This window comes from Heloderma suspectum, chromosome 1 (genome assembly GCF_057233095.1).
Source record: "Heloderma suspectum isolate Gila_16-S chromosome 1, 16-S_ref, whole genome shotgun sequence".
Taxonomy (NCBI): Eukaryota; Metazoa; Chordata; class Lepidosauria; order Squamata; family Helodermatidae; genus Heloderma; species Heloderma suspectum.
In genome coordinates this window covers 68,509,212-68,536,159 of record NC_139458.1, presented here as the reverse complement: position 1 = coordinate 68,536,159, position 26,948 = coordinate 68,509,212, and the positions used below count along the sequence as shown (strand labels likewise).

Below are 26,948 nucleotides of genomic sequence, written 5' to 3'. Positions count from 1 at the left end.
GACTACCTGTAATTTGTGCAAATTTGGTCATAATTTGCCCAAATCACTCAAATTACAGAAACCCCTGTGCAAAAATGCACAAAAAAGTTCCCAGAGTTCAGGGAACAGCCCACAGCTTGGCTCACAGATGCAAAGTGAGTCATACATGCCACAGAACTCAGTTGAGCCAAAAAAAGAACCAGATTTCCCAGCAATGGACATCCCTACTACTTAGGCAAGAGTTTCCACAACCTCTTGTCCAAGTGGAACAACATCTTTGGTTTTAGTTTCACTTTTCTTGTGCATTGCTCTAGCACAAAGCATCAAGCCCACAGCCCTTCTATGAGCGCACTGCAAAATGCCTTTTGTGTGAGAAAGAGTACCTTTGGAGCTAATCCATAATCAGTGTTATATTTTCCATCTATAAAGTGAGAATAATGACCTGCATCGCAGGTTCACAGTGAAAGCATGTTCCAGCTAAAGTTAAGCACTTTGCAGTCTCACTGATTTCAATGGGAGAGTGAAGAATGTGCTTAAATCGTTCCCACTGAAGACTATGCGGGTTCCAAGTGTGCAGAATTTGTAAAGCATCCTCTAGATCAAAAGTGCTATAAAAATTACAACCAGTAATAATATGTTCTAATTCTTTGCATAGGGTAGCATTGGCCATGTGTTATACTTTACACGGGACACTCTTCTATTTGTAGGTTGTAGGACAGCTCCAGGCACTGTTGAATGAAATGGATTATCTAGATCCATTTCAATCGGGCTTCAGGCCTGGTTTTGGAACGGAAACTGCCTTGGTCGCCCTGTGGAATGACCTCTGCTGGGAGAGGGACAGGGGGAGTGCGACCCTGTTGATTCTCCTGGACCTCTCAGCGGCTTTCGATACCATCGACCATGGTATCCTTCTGGATAGGTTGTCTGGGTTGGGAGTTGGAGGCACTGCACTACAGTGGTTCCGCTCCTACTTGGATGGCCGATTCCAGAAGGTGGTGCTGGGGGATTACTGCTCTGTGCCATGGCAATTGTGCCATGGGGTTCCACAGGGCTCTATTTTATCCCCCATGCTGTTTAACATCTACATGAAACTGCTGGGGGAGGTTATCCGGAGGTGTGGGCTGAGGTGCCATCAATATGCAGATGACACCCAGCTCTACCTCTCTTTTACACCAAAACCAGGTGAGGCAGTGACTGTTCTGAATCAGTGCCTGGGCACGGTAATGGACTGGATGAGGGCTAATAAACTGAAACTCAATCCAGACAAGATGGAGGTACTGTTAGTGGGTGGTTCGTCTGCCCGGCTAGGTGATATTCAACCTGTTCTGGAGGGGGTTGCACTCCCCCTAAAGGATCAGGTTCATAGTTTGGGGGTGCTCTTGGATCCAGAACTGTCACTTGAGGCACAGGTGAACTCAGTGGCACGGAGCACTTTTTATCAGCTTAGGCTGGTATACCAACTACGCCCTTATCTGGACAGAGATAGCCTTGCTACAGTTATCCATGCTCTGATAACTTCTCGTCTGGATTACTGCAATGCGTTATACGTGGGGCTGCCTTTGAAAACGGCCCGGAAACTTCAGCTGGTCCAAAATAGGGCAGCAAGATTGTTAACAGGGACTGGCCTGCGAGCTCATATTACGCCAGTACTTTTCCAGCTGCACTGGCTGCCAGTCCATTTCCGGGCCCGATTCAAAGTGCTGGTGTTAACATTTAAAGCCCTTAACGGCTTGGGGCCAGGTTACCTGAAGGATCACCTCCTCCCATATGTGCCTGCCCGGACCTTAATATCATCATCAGCGGCCCTTCTCCGTGAGCCCCTGCCAAAGGAAGTGAGGCGGGTGGCTACTAGGAGGAGGGCTTTTTCTGCTGTGGCACCCCGGCTCTGGAATGAGCTCCCTAGTGAGGTTCGCCTGGCTCCTACATTGTATTCCTTTCGGCGCCAGGTGAAGACCTTTTTATTTTCCCAGGCATTTTAGCATTTTAGCTTTCTAAATTTTTATCTTTGCCGTTTTAAATCTGTATTTTAAACTCTTGCACTGCTGCTAGGTTTTATTGTGGTTGTATTGTTATATTGTGGTTTTAATGTTCTATATATTTTAAATTGTTTTATTGTGTGCTGTTTGGATTTAATTTTTGTGAACCGCCCAGAAAGCTTCGGCTATTGGGCAGTATAGAAATAAATAAATAAATAAATATTTGGAAGGCTGTCAGCCTTCTATTTGAAGGCACTCTCAATTTGAAGGGCTGACCAGCCCATGTCCTGTTTAAAGTTAATGAACCATCAGAAGGGAGAGCAACAGGGCCCCTCAAATTGCCCATCCACAGTTAGCACCTGGACAACAGCAGACTGAACAAGCACGCACGTTGCCTGGTCACAGACTTCCCCACTATGATGAAATGTATTATTTAAGTTACAATAAATATTTCTAAATTTGCAGCTATATGTATAAATTAGCATATACAAATTGTATGCAAATTTGTGCTCTCTTTTGTCCCCATTTTGATGATATGTTTGCAGCCGCTCTAGCTGTGCAGTGGCTGTTTGTGTGTGCTGATTTTGGCTGAAAATGCTCATATTGATGGTAAAGGCTGAGCTTTTAACTACAGACCCTTTTTTCCCCTTTCTGGCAGCAGGGTGGAACAGAAGGGATTTGGTAAGAATTTTGCTCTTCTCCTTGCTTCCCAACACCTTCCTTTTCTCTGTCCTGTTGTGGTTACATTCATCTGACAAATGCCTTGGTCTTTTTGGTTCTGTCTATTCCTAAACAATGATCCTTGAGTTTCCCTGGTAGGGCCATCTGATCCTCTTAGTTTGTACTAAAGCCTTGTTGTTCCTAAATGAATCAATATCCCCTTCTGAGTCCTTGCAGGTGGATGAAAAGAGAACAGTGGAGAGGAGGTGGTCAGAGGGTGACAAGCACTCTGAGAGTGTGCTCGTCAGAAAGGTGAGAGCGGTTTTTAATGCCATGGTTTCAGCAAACTGGGGGGCAGAAGTGACTGTGTACTAGGAACTTAATTCACTAAATGCCAATAGCACCTTTGGAGGCTAACAATTTAGAAGGCAGTATATTATGCTGGGAGTGGATAATTTGTAAAGTCAGGTAGGCAACTTTGTTCTTTTTCTTTTTCACTTGGTAATCTATGAACTATTAGTTAGAGATGCAGCAGATTCTGCTCCTACGCGTACATCATAACATTATGCAGTGACATCATAATACACACGGAGGAGCTTTGTGGATCAGGAGAATTCCCCAGCTAAATGGTAATTGAGGATTTTACCAGGGTTCCTGCATCCACCACATAAATACTTTTGGTATCATGATGGACCCTAATGGCAGAGTCTGAAGACATTTCAAACAATATCTTTGGGCTAATCCATGGAGAGGAAAGAGGACACACCGGCCCTCTCCCCAAACCTTGCACACTATCCTTGGATCTGAAAAAACTTTCCTAGAGCATTGTCAGACTATTCTGCCGATCTCTGCAAGAAACTCATGCACTTTCATATTTCTGGATTGTGAATTAGATCTCTTACATTCAATGGTATCATATAATACTTTGATTTAATAGAAAGGAAAGGCTAGCAACAAGATCACTTTGACAGCTCTTCACTTGGGGCTGCTTTACCCCCCCCCCCCCGCCCCCAAGCTTTGTACTTAGGACTGCAATTGATATTTTCCCAGTGGATTTGTGGGTGGGGGCTCCGATTTCGGTGGGGTAGTGAATCCATTCCAGGTTTCAGTCAGAACCAGCCAGAACTCTAAAGGTGTTCTCCAGTGTGCTGAACCCCATCCCCAAAATAGGTCTAGCACCTTGGATAGCTCTTCTAGAGTTCAGGCTGGTTATGACTGGAACCTGGAATGGATTCACTGCCCCACCAAAATCAGCCACCAACCTCCATTGTATTTTCTTGTGTTGAAGTTCATGTCAAAAGTAGTGCTTTCAGGGGGAATTATTTCCCTAAAAAAAACCTGAATTGTGAGAATGTTCACTTGTTTCAGTCTTGGTCACAGCCATAATTTCCATTGCTGTTGCATCAGCACCAGTTCCCTTGTCCCTGCTCTTTGCTGTATCTTCTTCCTTGATCAGCTATAAGTGATCCTGGCCAGGAAGGGTTCAGGTAGTGGATAAGAAGACATCAGAAAGTTTGCTGAGTGGAAATGATGCCATTTCACAGGATCCCAGCCCACTGAGTATCACATACTGGATGGAATGACAATGCTACATAGCTAATCAGATCTGACTGATGTGACTAAGGGCAAACAAAGCCAATTCAGAGTGAAGGCAATGCTTCCTGAATAGGTGTGCCCTTCTGAAGCAATCACAAGAAAGGGGGCTTTTTTCAACATCGCTGAAAACATTTGTGAAAAGCATCTCTCTTTTGGTTCAATACAGGATGTGTGTGCGTATATATATGCTAATAGAGCCCACCCAATAAATGATGTATTCATTTTGGTTCATGTGCATAGACATCCCAACTAGGACAGACCTGGTTTGCAGTAGCTAGCAAAGCCTCAGCAACATATACACAGCTGGACTATCCTAAATGAGAGAGAGGGCCTTGTGCTCTGATTTGCTACAGAACACCCATTTGCGTGTGCATCGGTCCTAGTGTTACCAGTAGTACACAGTAAATGTCAGTAGGGAATGGATAGAAAGAGAGAGCTACATTAAGTCCAGCCTATTCCCCGTAGTAACCTATGGCTGCGAGAGCTGGACCATAAGGAAGGCTGAGCGAAGGAAGATAGATGCTTTTGAACTGTGGTGCTGGAGGAAAATTCTGAGAGTGCCTTGGACTGCAAGAAGATCAAACCAGTCCATACTCCAGGAAATAAAGCCAGACTGCTCACTTGAGGGAATATTAAAGGCAAAACTGAAGTACTTTGGCCACATCATGAGAAGACAGGATACCCTGGAGAAGATGCTGATGCTACGGAAAGTGGAAGGCAAAAGGAAGAGGGGCCGACCAAGGGCAAGATGGGCGGATGATATTCTGGAGGTGACGGACTCGAGCTTGGGGGAGCTGGGGGTGGCGACGGCCGACAGGAAGCTCTGGCGTGGGCTGGTCCATGAAGTCACGAAGAGTCAGAAGCGACTGACCGAATAAACAACAAAAAAGAAGCCTTCTCCAATAAGCAGATGCAGCAGTTTTGCTTGCTGCTATTCAACCCGCATTGAGGTGACTTGCAGGCATGGGTCACGTGATCTGCTCACTGCAAAGAGGGAGCTGTCAGAGGCTGAAGAGCAGGGGGCTGGGGGGGCAGCAGGAGCCTGATGGTCCACTGATGGCCGCGTCCAGCAAATCAGCCCTCTGTGGGTGCAAAGCTAACTAATCCGGTTTTAGTGGAAAGCTGTCACAGTGCTGTTCAGGGCACAGTCCACCAGAGGGTGCAATAAGTACAGCATGACCTTAGGCAAGGCATCTTTACCTGAACTTTACACAGCCAAAAAACAGGAGATGGAAGTTGCTTGCCAAGTCCAGTTGGTTGTCTTTAACTTAGCAGTGCTGCAGCCCAGATGGTGGCAGTGAGATCACTGATCACCCCTGAGTGACAGTAAAAATGCTTAGGCTGTGTGCAGCCTGTTGTGTGCAGGGTGTTTCCTGTGCCTTTGTTACTGCGCCGGAATCTAGGTTATTTTGCGTCCTCAAGCCACGTGACTAAGAGCTGTCACATGTGATTCATTCTCACAGCTGTAGTAAAACTCTTTGGGAAGTGGGGGGTGCCTGGGGAAGAGTGTTGATCCGGAGGCGGTTAAATGCCGACACACACAAAACACACCACACTCAGAATGCGCCCAGCAGGTGGCTTAGCTGTGGTTCTGGCCCATTCTCAGTCCCTCACAGGCCCAGGAAGAAAGCCCAGCTCCCTTGCACCAACTTGCGCTCTTAATTAACGAAGCCCAAATGAATAAACCTCCCTTTCCCGGTGATACGATTCATTAGGAGGACGCAGATGAGCGCCTGTGCCTCGGCCCCAGCTGCAGCCAAGGGAGCGCTGAGCAGCTCACTTGCTTCGCTCCCTCATGGCCCAGAAAGCACAGCTGTGGCCAAGCCAAACTGAGCCCCAAGTTGGAATGGTAAACAGCTTCCCGCCTGACGGTGACTATCTGCTGTTCACTTGCTTGACCCCAGAACATAGGCAGCCAGTGGGATGCTGGGATGCTTCTATCAGAGCTGGGATGCTTCAGAGCTGGGATGCTTCTATCTCGTACCGCCCAGCAGATCTCAGTGACTCATCAGGCTAGTAGTCCATAAGCACGAGATTCCTCCTGCATTCAAGCAACATTTTAAATTGAGCTTTTATATTTGGTTCTGTTCTACAAGCAGCTCATCATTCCACCCGACATCAGACATGTATTTATTTTCCCCTGTTGCCCTTTTAGACTGAGAAGGGCTCTCAGAAGCCATTTTCAGGGTGTGTCTATCTAGAGTCCTGCTTATTTCTCCAGGGAAAGAAGATGGTACGACTTTCCCTGGGAGAGTAACATGCTCACTGTGGGAAGTGACTAACATTGATCTCCCTGCCTGTACTGACTTCTATTGATCATGTGGTGTGTCCAGTTAGGGTGGCCGTATGTTCCGCTCTGCAGAAAACAGCCTTCTGTTTGAAGAACTGCCAAAGGGCAGCCCTCTGTTGGAGGGCATCTTCTGTTTGAAGGGCTGTCCAGTCCAACTCTGGTGTAAAGACAAAGAACCCTAAGAAGGGAGAGCAGCAGGGGCCCTGAAGTTGCCCAGCCACAGTTAGCACCTGGACAGGAGACTGAGGTGGCACACAGATCACCTGGTCACAGCCTTACCTGCCATGGTGTGATGTATTCCCCTCTATGATATGCTCTAGGGCAGGGAAAGGCATCCTGCTGCAATCTCCTCCAAATGTTTAGGACTACAAATCCCATAATTCCTGACCATTGGCCATGCTGGCAGGGGGCTGATGGAAGATATAGTACAAAACATCTGGGGGCACCAAGTTGCCTATGCTTGCTCTATGGTTTGAAAGTGTCCACCAATAATAAGCTTTCATCTCTGGCCCAAATCACAACTTGGTGCCATTACAGTTGCGTATTGGCCCTCCTAGCTTGCCATATCAGGAAGTGCCCAAGGCAGCTCTCAGGCACTGTGCACTCGGTTTCCTGTTCAGTTTTGCTTGCAGCAGTCTGCTGCATGGTCTGTTCTAAGCATTCATTATTCATCTTGCTGGTTTTGCATCTTCTTTGTGGCCTTCTCTCCCTGACCAACTTCAGTTACAGAGCAAAATGTACTGCTTCTGACTGATGTATTTGCACCTTTACCTCAAGTGTCAGCATTACCTCTGTTGTGAGAAGAAAGAAATAGGATAGCCCCCAGTATTTCATGGAGGGAGGGGGAGTCTACTGTGACTGTGAGTATACGCCCCCCTTTCTCCTTTGGGGTTGCAGTGGAACTCTGGAACTCTGTAGGTGCAGTCACAGCTTGTTCTGTTCCATGCATCTGGGCTGTTTTCCTGAAAGACAAAAGACCTTATGAGTACTGGCCCAGAAGTCGTAATGGTTGGAGTGGTGTGCTGGCCTTTCTCAACCTGCATGTGGGGTTGGGTGCTTCCATTGCTTGTGTGTGAGACACTGCTCCCTGGTGTTGCGGGAGTGGGGGTATCAGAACAATAGAGTTCAGGCAAGACACAGTATGTACACAGAGCAAGGGCCGGGGGGAGATATGAGAAACAGCGGCAGCCATTACACATTACAACATGCATTCCCCCTTCTCTTGCTGACCTGTGTGGGGTGCTCTGTCCTGGCACTCCCAGCTGTTGGAGTGGATTGGGGTTGGATGTTTGTGCCTCAAGTCCCAAGGTGTAGTACCTGTTAGGATTCTAGGCAAAGAAATGTTAGCAAGCGTGTTGAGGTTCCTTTGAGTGTTCTGGAGACTGTTTTGTGCAAAGTGCCCTTTCTCAATGCTTTCCTTCATCAGAGTTTCCCCTTCTGAGCATTAAGCATGGAGCACATGGGAGCAAAGAAAGATAGCCTCGTGCCTGCACCCTGTCATCGGAGCATGGAGTTTGTATACTGATGGTGATATTTTGTGATTGGGTGCTAAGTTACACTATACCTTATGCTCTGTTGTGGCAGTGTGGGTGGGGTGGTTATTGATGAGAGTGGTTATTTCCTCCCCACCTTCCCACTGAAGTCAACATTCTTTGTGCCAAGCCTGGAGCTGGTGTAACATTGCACTATTGAGGAAAGTGTGGCTGTGGACTGAAGGGGAATGGGATGTGGTGTAAATGGTCTCCCCCCCCCCGCCCCCCTGCCCCCCATGCCACATGACTGTGCTCTGTTTGGGCCATTCTTCCACTGTATCTTCACTGGTGGAGTGTTCCACCATTGTATCTGAGGTGTTCTACTGGTGTATCTGCCATGGCGGTGATGTATCTGGCATTCTGCTGGCATAGCAGAGCTCATGACAAATAATATAGCCCTTCAGCTGGCAGATCTTCAGAAAAGGATTGTGCCTTACAGCTATTATTTCTTTCCAAAAAGAAGAACTTTAGTTAAGTTCACCAAAGATAAAAATTAGAAACATAGTCCAGTTGAGATAATCTTTATCACCTTGTATTAAATACATCTATCTCCATTTATCTGATGTCTTCTGCTACCTATGCATCACAGTAAAAATTTAATTGTATTTATATTGTTTTAAATTTTTTGCCCTGAAGTAAGGGCTCTCAATTTATTAAATAAATAAAGTGATTTCCCCTTAAATTGGTTGATATAGAATATTTGATATCTTGTGTAAATACAGACTCCCATTCATCTTCCATAACATTACACTTTAAAACTTTTCCTAGGGCCAGACATGATGGTACACAAGGAATACATAACTGCCCAGAGAGTTTCAGCTATTGGGCGGCATAGAAAGAAATAATAAATAAATAAACAAACAAACAAACAAACATAAAATAAATACATGATCAGATCTTCTGACATTCCCTTTTTTCCCTTTTCATAGAGAGTAGCTGTGGTGGACTCCAATTTTGATTAGAGAATATTTACATGGGGATATTGTCTCAATTTAAGTCCCATTCCCCGAAAAGCTGCTATTTGTTCCACTGAGGAAAATGTACAGGATTTATTTATTTATTTAATAGCCTGACTTTCCACCCAAAAATGGCACTTGAGGCAGCTAACAATAAAATACATATTAAAAATTAAATCTTAATTAAAACATAACATAAAAACAAATACATTAAAAACACGAGAGCGGACATCACCAACCAATTAAAATCCCCTTTGGCAAAAGACCAACTTATATGCCAAAGGCTTGCCTGAATAAAAACATCTTTGCCTGCTGGCAGAACGACAAGAGAGAAGGAGCCAATTTAGCCCCCATTGCTGGGGAGTTCCAGAGCCCGGGAACCTGGGATTATAAAGCACTGATCCCTCCGAAAGCCCTGAGCCTACCCCAAAGCCACCCACCCTGGTGTCATCAGTTCCACAGCTCAGAGCAGCTCTTTCTGTAGTGCTGAGCCAGGAAGCTCCTCTGGGTTTACTGTAGCACAGTACTCAGGAGATAGGAGCCTTCCCCCAGCTCAGCACTACTGAAAGGGCTGCCCTGTCTGATCAGAGATCAAAGCTGGGATTCCCAAATCAGTGCTTTGGAAAGGCAGTCGTAAGATGGAGAAACTCTGGCAGGAGCATGGCTTTAGTGGGATGTGGTGGGGCCTGGGAGAAAAGGTGGCAGGCTGGATGGGGAACCCCTGAGGGCCAGATTCCCCATCCCTGCTTTAAGTTCACTTTTATTGCTTATAAAGAGTGACAGACTCCGAATGTGGACAACAATCCTATGTTAGCCAGTGGAGACTAGTGGCTCCGATATCAGTGGGGTGGTGAATCCACTCCGGGTTTCAGTTAGAACCCTAAAGGAGCTATCCAAGGTACAAAGCTGGTTCTGACTGAAACCTGGATTCACCACTCCACTGACATCGGAGCCACCAGCCTCCGCTTACGTTAGCTTTATTTAAATGGCTCTGGAACTCCATGCTGAAGGAGGCTAAATTGGCTCCCTCTCTGTTATCCTTCTGCCAGCAGGGGGTTCCCCATCCAGCCTGTCACCTTTTGTCCCAGGCCTTGCCACGTCCTCCTAAAGCCCTGCCCCTGCCAGGGTTTCTCCATCACACCACTGCCTTACTGAAGTGCTGATCTGGGAATCCCAGCTTTGATCTCTGATCAGACAGGGCAGCCCTTTCTGTAGTACTGAGCTGTGAAACTGATGACATCAGGGGGTGTTGTTTTGGGGAAGACGCAGAGCTTTGGGAGAGATGGGCCTGCCGTCTGACATCACCTGGCCCCTGGGGGTGTCCTGGGAGGCAAAACAGTTCCCCATCCCTGATTTAAAGGAATACCTTTTTATTCTGACCAAATCCAGAGTATCTTACTTGAGTTCATAAACTAATAAATAATGGGCACCAATTGGGCTGCTTTATGATCAATTCCTAAATTTGGAGTGTTCATTCCAACTCTTCTGTCATTAAGACTGTGGGCTCAGAGGCGCAGCATCACCCCATAGAGTACTCTGAACCTGAAGATGCACTAGTCACCCCACTCCAGGGAGAACCCCCAGCACCCCTTCATTCACCTTCCAGGCTCAAGGACTTGGCTGTCTCCACAACCTCAGCCTCCAAGGACGGCTCTCCTAAAGGATCTCATGACCCTCAATAGCATAGGAGTTTCAGGCTACAATAATGAGAATGGATCCTTTATGGTTTGCAGTCAGTACTGAGCAGGGGTGGAGCTTCTGAAGGACCTGAGCTGACCAGCCTACTTGAGTTGGTGAGAGTCCCTTGCTGGGATAACAGATTCCTTTATGACGAAAAACTCAGGCCAAGCAGCTCCTGCAGAATGCTGTCTGAGGTCCTGATAGTTTTCTGCCTTGCACACCAAACATGATTTTCCTTACCGGACTTGACCTCACTGTACCAAACATGACTTGGCCTACTGGGCATGACCTTCATGTTGCCAGATATGATTTCTTTATACCAGAGCCTCCGCGAGTGCCTGAGCGATTGTCCACTTCTCCTGGGTCCCAATCCAGCCAGGACAGCTGCAGAGTACTCTCCTAGATTTTCCCCCATGACATATAGATTTCATACATGTAGTATTCCAGTGCTCCGAAAGTTTCTCTGATATACTGTAAATACATCTCTTATTTCTCACACTACCTTCTTGAGCCCTGAACTCCCAAGTCCGGGTGGTGAGGTGTGTGTACGGTCACGGAAAGTAATTAGGAGGAGGGCAGAAACAACGTTGCTGAAAGGTGTCTTAGTACCAGCATGTCTTCGAGGTGTGAAGAAATGAGGCCTACGAAGCCCAGCAGGGCTTTTCCGGCTGCTCACAATAGAAGTCCTAACCTCTTGCTTTTATCGCCCACACATGGATGGGCCTGTCAGGCCCCTCAGCTCTGTTTGGTAGGGAAGCAAAGCGTTGTTGTTCCCTCCTTTGCCCACCCACACAGGTATGTCTCCTTGGCAACAGGTTTCTCAGTCTTTAATTTTCCTCCCGTCTATTTTGATCTGCAATGAAATGGCAAGGAGATTAATTCTTCTTTGGAGGAAGGGTGGGGGTGGCCGCCTTTGAAGGGAAAAAATATGGAATATTGAATTCCCCACAGACAATTAACGTCATTGGATATTCAGCTATCCACTGTGGGGCCAGATTTGATACCAGAAAGCTGCTGGGTGGCTCCCACCTCTAGTGGACTACCTAAACTCTTGCTGCATTGATGGCTTCTCTTTCAAATACATTCTCCTTTGTTCTGAGCAGCCTTTTTTTTTGTTAAGGTCTTAAACATTCAAACAAGACTAGCATTCAGCTGTTATGACACAAGATGGAACAATAAATCATGAGGCTGCAGGCAGCGCAAGCAAACAATTCCCTGCTCAAAGAACATTGTTCTGACTTGTATTCTTGACGCTCATTATGCAGGATGCTCTGAGCTCACTATACTTAAGGGACTAGCTACACAGGTACACACATTTATACGTCATGTAGCTCTGTAGTGTAGCACAGCACCTAAGTACCTGAGCTACGAAGAAGGAAAACCCGAGTTCAAGTCCCATCCTCAACTGAGATCTTGTGAGGTGGCCTTAGTCAAGCCACACATACAGCCTCAGTATCCCAACTGCACTATGGGTATAATTATGCTGGCCTGTGGCACCCAACACACAGATTCTTGTAAGGCAGCCTTCCGCAGCCTGGGTCCTACCAGATGTTTTGGCCTACAACTCCTATCAGCTCCAGCCAGCATGGCCAATGTCAGGGATGATAGGAGTTGTAGGCCAAAGCATGTGGACGGCACCAGGTTGGGGAAGGCCGTTGTAAGGGTTAAACAGGACCGGCCTTACCATTAGGCAGAGGGAGATGGTAGCTGATTTGGGTGTCATGAAAGGGCAGTGGACTGTTGATTATTTAATTTTATGATGATTGTATTTTCACTGCCAGGGCTTGTGGGATTTTCTGCCTCAGGGGCCAAAATAACTTGGCCGGCCTTGAGTGTTGTTGTTCAGTCGTTAAGTTGTGTCTGACTCTTCGTGACCCCATGGACCATAGCATGCCAGGCTTTCCTGTCCTGTGCTCTCTCCCGGAGTGTGCTCAAGTTCATATTCATTGCATCAGTGATGCTATCTAGCCATCTCATCCTCTGCCGTCCCCTTCTCCTTTTGCCTTCAGTCTTTCCCAGCATCAGGGTCTTTTCCAGGGAGTTTTCTCTTCGCATTAGGTGGCCAAAATATTTGAGCTTCAGCTTCAGTATCTGTCCTTCCAATGAGCACTCAGGGTTGATTTCCTTTAGGATGGACTGATTTGACCTCCTTGCAGTCCAGGGGACTTGTATGAGTCTTCTCCAGCACCACAGTTCGAAAGCATCAATTCTTCGGCGCTCGGCCTTCCTTATAGTCCAGCTCTCGCAGCCATATGTTACTACTGGGAAAACCATAGCTTTAGACGGACCTTTGTCGGCAAGGTGATGTCTCTGCTTCTTACTATGCTGTCTAGGTTTGCCATAGTTTTCCTCCCAAGGAGCAAACGTCTTTTAATTTAATGGCTCCAGTCAAAGTCTGTGGTGATCTTGGAGCCCAAGAAAATAAAATCTGTCACTGCTTCCATTTCTTCCCCTTCTATATGCCAGGAAGTGATAGGGCCAGATGCCATGATCTTAGTTTTTTTAATGTTGAGTTTCAAACCAGCTTTTGAACTCTCCACTTTCACCCTCAACAAGAGGCTCTTTAGATCCTCTTCGCTTACTGCCAGTACGGTGGTATCGTCTGCGTATCTGAGGTTGTTGATAATTCTCCCGGCAGTCTTAATTCCAACCTGTGATTCATCCAACCTGGCGTTTCTCATGATGTACTCTGCATATAAGTTAAATAAGCAGGGCGACAATATACAGCCTTGTCGTACTCCTTTCCCAATTTTGAACCAATCGGTTGTTCCCTGTCCGGTTCTTACTGTTGCTTCTTGACCCTCATACAGGTTTCTGAGGAGACAGGTAAGGTGGTCTGGTACTCCCATCTCTTTCAGAATTTGCCACAGTTTGTTGTGATCCACACAATCAAAGGCTTGAGCGTCGTCAATGAAGCAGAAATAGACGTTTTTCTGGAATAATCTTGCTTTCTCCATGATCCAGCGAATGTTGGTGATTTGATCTCCAGGTCCTCTGCCTCTTCGAAACTTGTACTTCCGGTAGTTCTCGGTTCACATACTACTGAAGCCTAGCTTGTAGGATTTTGAGCATCACCTTGCTGGCATGTGAAATGAGCGCAATTGTGCGGTAGTTTGAACACTCTTTGGCGTTGCCCTTCTTAGAATTGGAATGTAACCTGACCTTTTCCAGTCTTGTGGCCACTGTTGAGTGTTCCAGATTTGTTGGCATAGTGAGCGCAGCACTTTAACAGCATCATCTTTTAGGATCTTAAATAGCTCAGCTGGAATACTGTCATCTCCACCAGCTTTGTTGTTAGTAATGCTTCCTAAGGCCCACTTGACTTCACTCTCTAGGATGTCCGGCTCAAGTTCAGTGACCGCACTATCATGGCTATCAGGGACATTCAGATCTTTCCTGTATAGTTCTTCTGTGTATTCTTTCCACCTCTTCTTAATCTCATCTGCTTCTGTTAGGTCCCTCCCTTCTTTGTCCTTTATCATGCCCATCTTTGCACAAAACGTTCTCTTGAAATCTCCGATTTTCTTGAAGAGATCTCTAGTCTTTCCCATTCTATTGTTTTCCTCGATTTCTTTGCATTGTTCATTGAAGAAGGCCTTCTTGTCTCTCCTTGCTGTTCTCTGGAAATCTGCGTTCAGTTGGGTATATCTTCCCCTTTCTCCCTTGCTTTTTGCTTCCCTTCTTTCCTCAGCTACTTGTAAAGCTTCATCAGACAGCCACTTTGCTTTCTTGCATTTCTTTTTCTTTGAGATGGATTTAGTTGCTGCCTCCTGAACAGTGTTACGGACCTCCGTCCATAGTTCCTCAGGCACTCTGTCTATCAGGTTTAATCCCTTAAATCTATTCCTCACCTCCACTGTATATTCATAAGGGATATGATTTAGGTCATACCTGAATGGTTTTATTGGTTTTTCCTACATTCTTCAATTTAAGCTGAAATTTTGCAACAAGAAGCTCATGATCTGAGCCACAGTCAGCTCCAGGTCTTGTTTTTACTGACTGTATAGAGCTTCTCCATCTTTGGCTGCAAAGGACATAATCAATCTGATTTTATTGACCATCTGGTGATGTCCATGTGTAGAGTTGCCTCTTGTGCTGTTAGAAAAGCGTGTTTGCTATGATCAGCGTGTTCTCTTGGCAAAACTCTATTAGCCTTTGTCCTGCTTCATTTTGTACACCAAGGCCATGCTTGCCTGTTATCCCGGTGATTACTTGACTTCCTACTTTAGCATTCCAATCCCCTATGATGAAAAGGACATCTTTTTTTTGGTGTTAGTTCTAGAAAGTGTTGAAGGTCTTCATAGAACCGATCAACCTCAGCTTCTTCGACCTCAGTGGTTGGGGCATAGACTTGAATTACTGTGATGCTGAATGGTTTGCCTTGGATTCATACTGAGATCATTCTATCGTTTTTGAGATTGTACTCCAGTACTGCTTTTCTCACCCTTTTGTTGACTATGAGTGCTACTCTATTTCTTCTAAGGGATTCTTGCCCACAATAGTAGATATAATGGTCACCTGACTTAAATTTGCCCATGCTTGTCCATTTTAGTTCGCTGATTCCCAAGATGTCGATGTTCAATCTTACCATCTCAAGTTTGACCACCTCCAGCTTACCTTGATTCATTGATCTGACATTCCAGGTTCCTAAACAATATTGTTCTTTACAGCATCAGACTTTCTTTTCACCACCAGTCTCCAGTGGACCACATTTTGTCAGAACTCTCCGCCATGACCTGTCCGTCTTGGGTGGCCCTGCACGGCATAGCTTATGGCTTCACTGAGTTACGCAAGCCCCTTCACCACAACAAGGCAGTGATCCATGAAGGGGCGGCTTTGAGTACTATGCACCTTAACTTGTGGGGAGGGTGTCATTTGCTGCTGCTCTGCTTCAAGCATCAGAATGTCTTGGGCTGGCCCTGGTTACTGAGGTGCGCAAAACACTTTTAATCCTCTAAAATGCTATGGCAAGTCTCACAAATAATTACCTTTGCAAACTGATTAGAGATATCTTTTGATGTGGTAAGCAGTATATAAATTGATTAAATAAATGAATCATAAATAGAACCAGTGGAGGCTGGTGGCTTGGATTTTGGTGGGGCTATGTATCCATTCTGGGTTTCAGTCAGAACCAGCCAGAACTCTAAAGGAGCTATCCAAGGTGATGAACTCATTTTGGGGATAAGGTTCAGCACCCTTGATAGCTCCTTTAGAGTTCTGGCTGGTTGTGACTGAAACCCAGAATGGATTTACAGCCCCATCAAAATCAGAGCCACCAGCCTCCACTGAATAAAATCCACTAATGTAGCTGGGTAAGCCAAATGGACTATTAGTCATTTGTATTTCCAACTCAAGTATGGGCACATTTAACTGCTTATTACTTCAGCATTAAGTACCTATGCAGAATGACCAATTGTCAGGAGCTCCCTGGCGGCCTCTTACAGTAGACTCCAGTAGCCAACTCAAGACACAGACGAAAGGATTCTTTTCAAAACTTTAATCCTTTTACAGCTTAATTACTCTTTCAGATGCTAATCACCAGCGACTAAAGCAAGGAACAGCAGAGTGGCCTAAGCTTCGAATAGGCAGTTGATCCCCGTTTGAAAGAGAGACACTTGAAGACCCAGAACTTATGGGCTAGGGAGAGATCCTCCCTCTTTCCCTTGGGTCCATGGGAGGCGGCCGTTGCTTGTGCGCCAAATGGGCGCTACACCTCCTTTCCGTGCCCTCCATCGCTCGTCGCTCTCTGCGTCTGCGTCAAGCATCTAGCAAGCCTCGTTCCCGCACTTTCTCACTGCTAGGATCACTATATAACTCAGGAATGCCAGCAGGAGGAATCTCTGCCAGCTGCTGTGCCTGTGAAGGATGAGCTGGCTCCTCTCCCACGGACTGCTGTTCCTCCTCAGAATCAGAACTGCTCTGGGACTATATGGACTCAGTTTCCACCCTGACACCAGTTCTGACTAGGGATGTACAGATTTTGTTAAATCTGTTCTGGATTTATGATATGCAGGGCCTAGCAGGAATTGAATAGGGAACTGGATTGTCCCATTTGCCTAATGAATGGATTTTTTAGGGATATACAAGAATGTTGTTGCACTTCTGCAAGTGCACATTAGTGCAAGTGCGAATTTGTGCAAATCCCGCCCCCCAGTAAAAAACTGTTCTGCAAGTCCACAGAATCCGTACAACTTGGAAAAAGCTGGTCCTCTGCAGAATCCACAGGTCAGATTCATAGAAATCTGAACTCACTTGAATCTGTTGCAGATTTCTCCGACATCGCTAGTTCTGACATTGCATTTTGCAAGTAGGTTCTGAATCCCAGACTGATACCTATCAGAGAATTCACATTCTCACACACACACACACACACACACACACACACATATATGCTGTTTGATGTAGATAAATGTGCTTTTCTTTCAGCCTTCCCCAACCTGGTGCCCTCCAGATGTATTGGACCACCACTACCATCATCCCCAGACAACATGGGTGATGGCCAAGGATGATGGGAGTTGTTGTCCAAAACATGTGGAGGGCACCAGAATGGGGAAGGTTGCTATGATCTTGAATTCCGAAAATACTAGTACTGAGATGCCTCAACCCTATAGACTCCCTCTAGCTCAGGATTAGGTAACCTGGTGTTCTCCAGATGTTTTGGACAACTCCCATCCTCCCTGAACATTGGCCATGCTGGCTGGGGCTGATGGGAATTGTAGTATACAACATCTAGAGAGAAGCAGGTTCTAGCTCCTCTGACTAAGCCAGTCAAATCACTACTATAGCACAATTATACAATTAGGTAATGAAGAGCATTTCAGATGCCCAAGACCTTCTGTTTAGTCAAGCAGTGGATCTGTATTGTGGATAGGAATATATAAAGAGGATATAAGGTACAGATATTTTTATTTCAGTTGGCCTTTTATACTTTTATTTAATTATTTAGAGTATTTTTCTACTGCTCCTCAGCCAAAAAGTCTTCCAGAGTGGCTTACAAATAATCAGTAAAATAATAGCTTACAAACAATCAGTCTCTGCCCACAGGCTCACAATCTAAAAAGTCATGACACACAAGGAAAAAGAAATAGGGAGGGAAGAGGAAAAAATCAAGACTTTCACCAGGGATTTTTAGAATTGACTGCTGTATTCCTCACTTGATATTGTTTTGTTTTCCTCCCCTTTTCTTGGTTATTTTTTCTCTTATTGTATGATTTTATTGTTTTATTTATGGTTTGTAAACCAGTGTCAAATATCTGTGAATAGTGGTACATTAATATATTTTATATAAATAAAAACAAAATGAAATGAAAAGGTAAGCAGTAAATTAAAATGTTTGTTTTAACCATAAATATCCCACCTTTTGACTACATAGTCTTCAAAGTGGCTTGCAATATTAAAAACCAATAAACTCAAAATTACAATGACATCCAGTTAAAACAACATAAAACAGTGGGGGAGGTATAAGCAATATAACAAATCCGAAATTGTTGTTGATGTTGTTCAGTCGTTAAGTCATGTCTGTCTCTTCGTGACCCCATGGACCATAGCATGCCAGGCCTTCCTGTCCTGCGCTCTCTCCCGGAGTGTGCTCAAGTCCATATTCATTGCATTGGTGATGCTATCTAGCCATCTCCACTGTATATTCATAAGGGATGAATATAAGGTGTATATACACCTATATAAGGTATATACATTCAGATCTTTCCTGTATAGTTCTTCTGTGTATTCTTTCCGCTTCTTCTTAATCTCATCTGCTTCTGTTAGGTCCCTGCCTTCTTTGTCCTTTATCATGCCCGTCTTTGCACAAAACGTTCCCTTGAGATCTCTGATTTTCTTGAAGAGATCTCTAGTCTTTCCCATTCTATTGTTTTCTTCGATTTCTTTGCATTGTTCATTGAAGAAGGCCTTCTTGTCTCTCCTTGCTATTCTCTGGAACTCTGCATTCAGTTAGATATATTTTCCCCTTTCTCCTTTGTTTTCGCTTCCCTTCTTTCCTCAGCTACTTGTAAAGCCTCATTAGACAGCCACTTCGCTTTCTTGCATTTCTTTTTCTTTGGGATGGATTGTGTTGCTGCCTCCTGAACAATGTTACGGACTTCCGTCCATAGTTCCTCAGGCATTCTGTCTATCAGGTCTAATCCCTGAAATCTATTCCTCACCTCCACTGTATATTCATAAGGGATATGATTTAGGTCATACCTGAATGGTTTAGTGGTTTTCCCTACGTTCTTCAATTTAAGCTGAAATTTTGCAACAAGAAGCTCATGATCTGAGCCGCAGTCAGCTCCAGGTCTTGTTTTTACTGACTGTATAGAGCTTCTCCATCTTTGGCTAAAAAGGACATACTCAATCTGATTTCGATTTTGACCATTTGGTGATGTCCATGTGTACAGTCGCCTCTTGTGCTGTAGGAAAAGAGTGTTTGCTATGATCAGCGTGTTCTCTTGGCAAAACTCTATTAGCCTTTGTCCTGCTTCATTTTGTACACCAAGGCCATGCTTGCCTGTTATCCCAGTGATTTCTTGACTTCCTACTTTAGCATTCCAATCCCCTATGATGAAGTGGACATCTTTTTTTGGTATTAATTCTAGAAGATGTTGTAGGTCTTCATAGAACCGATTGACCTCAGCTTCTTCGGCCTCAGTGGTTGGGGTATAGACCTGAATTACTGTGATGTTGAATGGTTTGCCTTGGATTCATACTGAGATCATTCTATCATTTTTGAGATTGTACTCCAGTACTGCTTTTCCCACCCTTTTGTTGACTATGAGTGCTACTCTATTTCTTCTAAGGGATTCTTGCCCACAGTAGTAGATATAATGGTCACCTGACTTAAATTTGCCCATGCTTGTCCATTTTAGTTCGCTGATTCCCAAGATGTCGATGTTCAATCTTACCATCTCAAGTTTGACCACCTCCAGCTTACCTTGATTCATTGATCTGACATTCCAGGTTCCTAAACAATATTGTTCTTTACAGCATTGGATTTTCTTTTCACCACCAGACACATCCACAGCTGAGTGTCCTTTCGGCTTTGGCCCAGCGGCTTCACTCTTTCTGGCGCTACTTGGAAATTCCCTCTGCTCTTCCCCAGTAGTATATTGGACACCTTCCGACCTGAGGGGCTCATCTTCCGGCGTCATCTCTTTTAGCCTTGTGATACGTTCCATGGGGTTTTCTTGGCAAGAGTACTGGAGTGGGTTGCCATTTCCTTCTCCAGTGGACCACATTTTGTCAGAACTCTCCGCCATGACCTGTCCGTCTTGGGTGGCCCTGCACGGCATAGCTTATGGCTTCACTGAGTTACGCAAGCCCCTTCGCCACAACAAGGCAGTGATCCATGAAGGGGAAATCCAAAATAGCACCAGATAAAAATAGCATCCAAAATAGCAGCAAGGAATAGCAGCAGGAGAACAACAGCTTAGCCATGAAATCCCTGGGTGTAACAAAACTGCCCTTAAGTTGGTGTCTACAACCCAATAAAGTTGGCACCATACAAATATATCTGGGGAGGGTATTCTATCAATGGGGCACCATTACAGAGAAGGCCTTCTGCCCAGTCACCACCTACCTAATCTCTGAAGGTGATGGCACCTGGAGCAGGGCCTCCAAAGCAAATTGTAAAGGCCAGGCAGATATATATGGGAGAAGGCAATCCTTCATGTTTCACAATATTCCTTCCTATCCTTGTAAATCATGAAGAGCAGGGGTGCACAACCAATGGCCTATGTGCCCCAGCCTCCAGGTGGTCCCCCAAGCCCTGTTGCCCATCCCTCCAGCCACCACTACTAAAAAAAAAACGTGGCAGTGCTGCTGCCACTGAGACCACAGCTTTACTCCTGCTAATAGTGACAGTAAAGCAGTGGCTGAGGTAGCTCCCCAGCAACCCCAAGGTGCCTGAATTGTTGCTTTACCACTGCTAATGGCTGCGATAAAACAGCAATCGGGGTTGCTGGGCTGCCCCAGTGACCCAGAAGAAGCCAGCATTGCATCTTCTGTTCCACCAGTGGCGGCACAAAAGCAGGAATGCCGATAAGGTCACTAGTAGGGGAGCAACCCCAAAGCTGCCTCAATCACTAACTTTGCTGCTACTAATGGTGGTGGTAAAGCGGTGGTCAGGGTCTCTGGGGTGGAGAAGAAGTCCATCTCCTTGTGACCCAATGGGCACTGCTGCTTTAGCTCATTCCCTCCCTATTGGCATATGGGGGTTGCTTTAGTATTTGCATGCGTGTGCGCGCATGTGCAGCCCCCAAGGCTCCTGGCAACACTGGATGTGGCCCTCAGGGCCAAAACGTTGTGCACCCCTGATGAAAAGGAACTGGCAGTGTAGTTCATTACCCTGCCTACATCTATGCTTAGCAAAGGGAGATGGCAGTAGTACAGTGATGCCTTATCATAATATGGTTATTATTTATTTGCTAAGCTTTTAATAGTATGAATGCTAAGAGCTGTGCAATATTTTGCAACGGGGAGGCCCCTGCCAAAACTGAACAGTAGAAGACGTAGTAGGAATAGGGGAAAAGATGGATATGGAGATCTAACAAATTCTGAAGTTAGAATCCTTAAGACCAGAATAAAAATAATAAAGGAAAGTGCCAAAAGGCTTTTTCCAGAGCAATCAGATGCAGCAAACTAAAATTCAGCTCCTTTTGCACTTGTATACAGCTGTAACCTGTATCAGTCTCCCTGGGAAAGGGGAAGAGCTTTGCTTAGACCAGTCTTCCCCAACCTGGTGTCCTCTAGATGCTTTGGACTACAGCTCCCAGCATTCCTGATCATTGGCCATGGTGGTTGGGGATGATGGGAGATGACATCCAAAACATCTGGAAGGCATCAGGTTGGGGAAGGCTGGTTTAGGCAATGAGTAAATGTTGAGTTGCACAAGCCCATGGCCAGATCTACAAGGAAATGGAGTGAGAAACGCTTTTTATATCCGGGTTTTTATGAAGTCGCTTTGAAGCAAGAAAAATGGAGTAAACACTGCCTAGGAACCTGCTTTCATGGGTGTCACAGCACTTGAAACCCCCATACTTCAGGGTTGGATGGGCAGACTAGAACAACTGTGTTTATAACAGTAGACTAGAACTGAATGTCATCAACCCAGCAGGTGCTGCTCAGTGAACTGAGAGAGGCTTGTTCCCCACCCCTGTCCACACTCCCCTGCTTGGGGGAAGTTTACTGGAAGCACTGAGTTAAGCCCCTATAGTTTACCCCACACCTCTCCCCTCTCATGCACTGTTGTATTGTTGTACATCGCCCAGAGTGGCCGGGTGACTGGCCAGATGGGCGATTAAGAAATTCAATAAATAAAAATAAATAAACTGAATGATTGAAAAAGCTGTGAATGGGAAGAAGAGGCTATTCTGAATGACTGAAACTGCCAAGAGGTGTTATTGTCCTTCATAGCTTCGTAAGAGCAGAGCTTTGAAGCAACAGGCTTGCCCACCCCCACCCCCTTATGCTTTTGAGGATCTCTCAGCAATGAAAGGAGGAAGCCGCCAGGAGGCAGGGTGGCGAGAGGAGGGGGAAGGAGGAGTGTGTGTGGCATTTCCCCAACCCTCCGCCTAGTCGACTCCAGGGCATTGTTGCTCAGTCGTTCAGTCGTGTCCGACTCTTTGTGACCCCATGGACATTGGGGACAAGGGTGGGCAGGGGGGAGAAGACAAGTCTTCCAATCCCAACCCTCTGGTTGGTGGTCGAAATTGCTGGAAACAAAGGCAGGAGGTCTAAATGCTGCTAGGGGAGTTCCTGGCTGTGCTCCTCCAAAGCAGTCGCCGCTGCTGCCACCGCAGCAGAGAAATGGACAGCTGAAGAGAGCAGAGGCGGCGGAAGACTTCTGTGCACATTTGCTGATCTGAACATTTAAATTTTTCTGACTCCTTTCTGCTCCTGTACTCAGCAAACTGCAATTGAAGGCAATGAGTTACTTCAGAGTAGCAATAGCCTCGTGTCCACCCTTTCAACCTGTGTCCCAAAAGTGCTCTACTGCCAATGGTGGAGAATAAGGAAATGGGGAGGGGGGACAGCTCCACCCCTTGACCAAAGGTCATAGCCAGGCACAGACACACCCCTAGGCATGCCTAGCATGCAGGGTTTAATTCAGGTGAATGGGGCATACTGCAGCTGAAGCATGGAAGAGCTGCATTTAAGGAAAAACACGCACTAAAACAACTTTCAGAAAATGCATGTTTTTGAGGGGGAAGCTGCAGAGTGGTGACAACATCATCCATGAATGACCCTGAAGTGCTCTCCTTCCACACTAAATCGCACGCGTAGATGACCCCCCCCCCCAATCACTGATGCTTGTCAAGAACTTGATTTCTCAGAAGTTGTTGTAATGTTAGAAAATGATGAGGTGGCTGCAACATAAGAAGAACAGATGGTCGATCAAGGATAAGCAAATGAAAACAGTGATTAAGAGATTTATCAATCTCTTGATACTACAGAAATTAAGAATGGCTGCAGTAGTGCAATCTCCAACTTGAACTCTGTGCATCCTGGGGGTGCCACCATGTTAATTAGCTGTCCTTTTGTTTCAATTAGGAGACAGCGAAATCTCCCCAGAAGAGCCCAGGGGACAAGGGTTGCACCCTGACAGGGAGAGAGCGGTCAGAATACATGCGATGGAAGAAAGAACGGGATCAGATAGACCTTGAGCGTCTGGCACGCCACAAGAATGCAAGGGGAGAATGGCGACGGGCTTGGGACATAGAAAAATCAGAACGCATGTAGGTCATCTCCATGTCTGGCCCAACACACTTTGCATGCCATAGCCTGTGCAAAGAAGTCAATGGTAGAAATAATATCCTGGTGGGAGCTAGGAAGCGGATGGGAAGCAATATACCTAATTACATTCTTGAGGCTGTGTGTTATATGTGGCTTGTGATTGCTAGAGAAAGAGGATAGTATGTCACTGTCTCTACCTTAATAGATTGCTCAGATTCAATGACCCACAGTGGATCCATGAGAATGCCTGGTGTATACAAGTGATAGAGGAAGGAGGCATCTCAAGATATTTGGAAAAGAGTAGGGGTGAGCAAGCTTTGGATTCGGATTCCTGAAGCATGGCGGCCATTTTGCGACTATCCGCCATTTTGCGCAGCCTCTAACACCACAGCACCCTCTACTGGTCAGAGTTGATATCGCCGTTTGGTTTGCTTCTTCCTCAGTCCCCCAGATAAACTTAAAGTACCACTCCCCTAGACACATCCCACGTTATGTAAATAACCCCCAGGCTCATCTCCTTTTTTTGTGGTTAAGCCATTCAAAATGCAAAAAAGACACAGCTGACATGCTTGGCTTAGGCTTTGCTGTCATGACAGTGTCAATGTTGACAAAAGGCAACTCCTTCCCCCTCCCTTTCCCTCTCCCCCCCCTCAAGTGGGAGGAGGGGAGGGGTGGTCAGGGGAGAGTGAGTTGGGCTTCTGCCCGAACAGGCTTCTCCAGCTCTTCCCCACGAACATAGCCTAGAAATGAGCCCCTTAGAAAGGAAGACTCCATAGGTGCCGCTGTGCCTCCTTCAGTCCTTTGCACCAGCAGAACAGACTGCTAGAGCAACAGGAACAAGCAACTCCTGCAAGAACCCCAGAAATGAGCAGAAATGCTCCCTTCTGTGAGCTCTGCTGACCCGCCCCATTCCGGAAATGAGCATTTCTGCTTCTTTACTGGTTGTTTCAGGAACCGCTACCTCCTGTTGTGCTAGCAATAAATTCCGCTAGCATGGGGGCAGTGTAGAATATTGTCTGATGCCTGTATCAACTTATAATTCACTGTTCACAACTGCATGATGGTACAGTGGCCATTGCCATAGATGGCTTTTTAAAAAGCAGATTTATGGAGCATCAGTCTTTCAGTGGATTATAGCTGTCAATGATAGCCAAATGGAGCCTCTCTATTCAAAAGCAGTCTTCCTCTGAAAGGCAGGTGGTGGGAACACAGAATGGGGAGGCCTGTTGCAAGCATTCCTTGCTTGTAAGCTTTACAGAAGCATCTGATTGGCCGCTATTGGAAACAGAAGGTTGGACTAGAAGCAGTGGTTCCCAACTTTGGATCCTCAGATGTTGTTAGACTACAACTCCAGTTATTCCTGACCCTGAGCCATGCTGGCTGGGGATGATGGAAGCTGTAGTTCAACATATGGAGACCCAAGGTTGGGAACCCCTGGACTATACTGGGCATTGTCTGATCTGGCTTGGGTTTTCTTACATTCTTACAGCATGATTTCCTAGCAGCCTTTGCCCTGCGTTTAAACTATGTTGGGTAGAGACTTTTTGCAAGGAGGAAAACACTGAGGGTACAGGAGGGGGGACTTCGAAGCAGAGTTAATTGCTTACACTATACAAATGGGTTTAGTTTTTTCATAGATCAATCCATTACTTGTCATATAGAGAGCATGTCAGATTTACAGTCATTTTTTATGGGTTAAAGTCAACATGAGCAGACATCTCCGCAGATTTTTTTCAGTGGCTTCATACCTGAAATGGTCTTCTTTTCATTTGCAGGTTTGAGGATATTAAGGATGGGGAACCAGCCTTGGATTGTCCCCACAGTAAGAAAGGTCAGCAAAGGGACTGGATACTTTATCGACCCCAAATACATTTATGCCAGTTGTGAAAAATGCAACTTTTGGATATCTTCTTTACTTCTTTGGCTATCAGAACTTCAGGCCTCTGCCAATGTGGCTCTGAGTCTGAAGGATACTTCTCATGGTGTGTTTTGTTTTTAAAGTCACAGCTGTGTCTGAAGAGGCACGTGCCTTATAATTCCCATGCCACTTTTTCATGTCTTCGGATTGAGGCATGACTCATGAGAGTGTGTCTGTACCATTAAAATGTACCGTGGAAGACAACGATATAATTGGTGTGCATGCTTGAAAGAGTACTTGCTAAGCCCATTCTGCTTCTGCATGGCTCTACAGAAAAGATATATGTGTGGGACAAACTTTAATCTCACAATTAAGCAATGTGTCCAGTATTTGGGACAGAGGGGGGGGGGAATGCTGGGCAATACTCACTAGCTCTTGATTTGACTCTTTCATTGCATGTGAATTCTTTATTTCCATGTTGTTTTGGGATAAGGGACAGTTCTGAGCAGAGTTAAAGTACAAATAAAATAATCATTTGTGTTCTGCATCAGCAAAGAAAAGTTAACACATAACTAGTGTTTTATTATACGCTGTACATCGCCCAGAGTGGCTGGGTGACCAGCCAGATGGGCGATTAATAAATTTAATAATAAATAAATAATAAAATAAATAGTGTATTTGGCTCTCATTGCCCAGAACTCTGCCTCCAAACTTTGCAACCAAAACGGGCACTCCAATTTTATGTATTGGCAAGCACCAAACCAGCTGCCTTCATACCATATTCCAGGGGTGCAGAAACTCTTTCAGCCTAAGGGCCAAATTCAGTTCTGGAGAAGCTCTTGAGGGCTGCATTCCAGCGGTGGGTGGGGCTGAAGGCAAAAGGGGCCGGGCCAAAAATACAAAAATGCCTGTTTGCTGAAAACATTTATTGCCAGTCACTAAGTCTTTGGAGAGGCATTTCAACTTGTAGAATGGGGAAAAGAATGCACAAAAGTTGGGAAACCACCGAACAATCAGTGGTTGGGGGAAAGAGCGTGGGGCCAGAAAAAGGGGTGTGGCCTTCTGGGGATGACTCAGCCAGATTTTGACCCCGGGCCTGAGGTTCTGCACTGCTGCTATAGTCAGAATTTGGCTACTATCTAAATTGGAAAGTTTGATATTTAGAAAAGAGATTGCAAGCAATGCCCAAAATATGCATGATAGATAAATGTTTTTAAAAATCTGTATCCTAATTCTCATAAGATATTTTGAAGGCACTGTTTCAAGGAAAGCTCAAACCTTGAATACAGATACATCATATAAAAATGTTTTGCTCACTTTCTTTGCCTACTGCTGTTATACCAGACGCTTTCTCAGTTTGCTCTGTCCTACAGTACCCTTTTCATGTCAGATGATGGAACCAGCCAAGCCTTTCTTTCCTAGGTGTATCCTAGCCTTCTCCAACCTGATGCCCTCCAGATGTGTTAGAGTACAACCCCCATGGCTAGGGATGATGGGAGCTGTATTCCAACACATTTGGAGGGCACTGGTTTGGGGAAGGTGGACTTCTGTGCTGTCGAATCGTGTTGTATTTTGGGGTGTGGGGGAATGGAATTTGCTGGTTCACGATCCTGTTGTTTTCCATGACTTGTTCTTTCAAGGGGGAAGAAACGCCCGCAAATCCCAGCACCGATCATTACCTTCTGAAGGAAAATG

At 45.6% G+C, this 26,948-nt stretch overlaps 1 protein-coding gene across 2 annotated transcripts in view; it reads left to right on the top strand.

Moving 5' to 3' along the window:
* The window catches only part of CCDC9B (coiled-coil domain containing 9B), a 102,182-nt gene that overhangs the window by 45,825 nt on the left and 29,409 nt on the right, over positions 1-26,948 (top strand). Inside the window, exons 6-9 of one of the 2 annotated variants that reach the window (XM_084845234.1) lie at positions 2,853-2,927; positions 23,213-23,397; positions 25,171-25,226; positions 26,894-26,947. In XM_084845234.1, the coding sequence (XP_084701360.1) occupies positions 2,853-2,927; positions 23,213-23,397; positions 25,171-25,226; positions 26,894-26,947 (370 nt within the window). The remainder of the gene's footprint in view (positions 1-2,852; positions 2,928-23,212; positions 23,398-25,170; positions 25,227-26,893; position 26,948) is intronic. The other variant, XM_084845240.1, reaches the window with a different exon arrangement.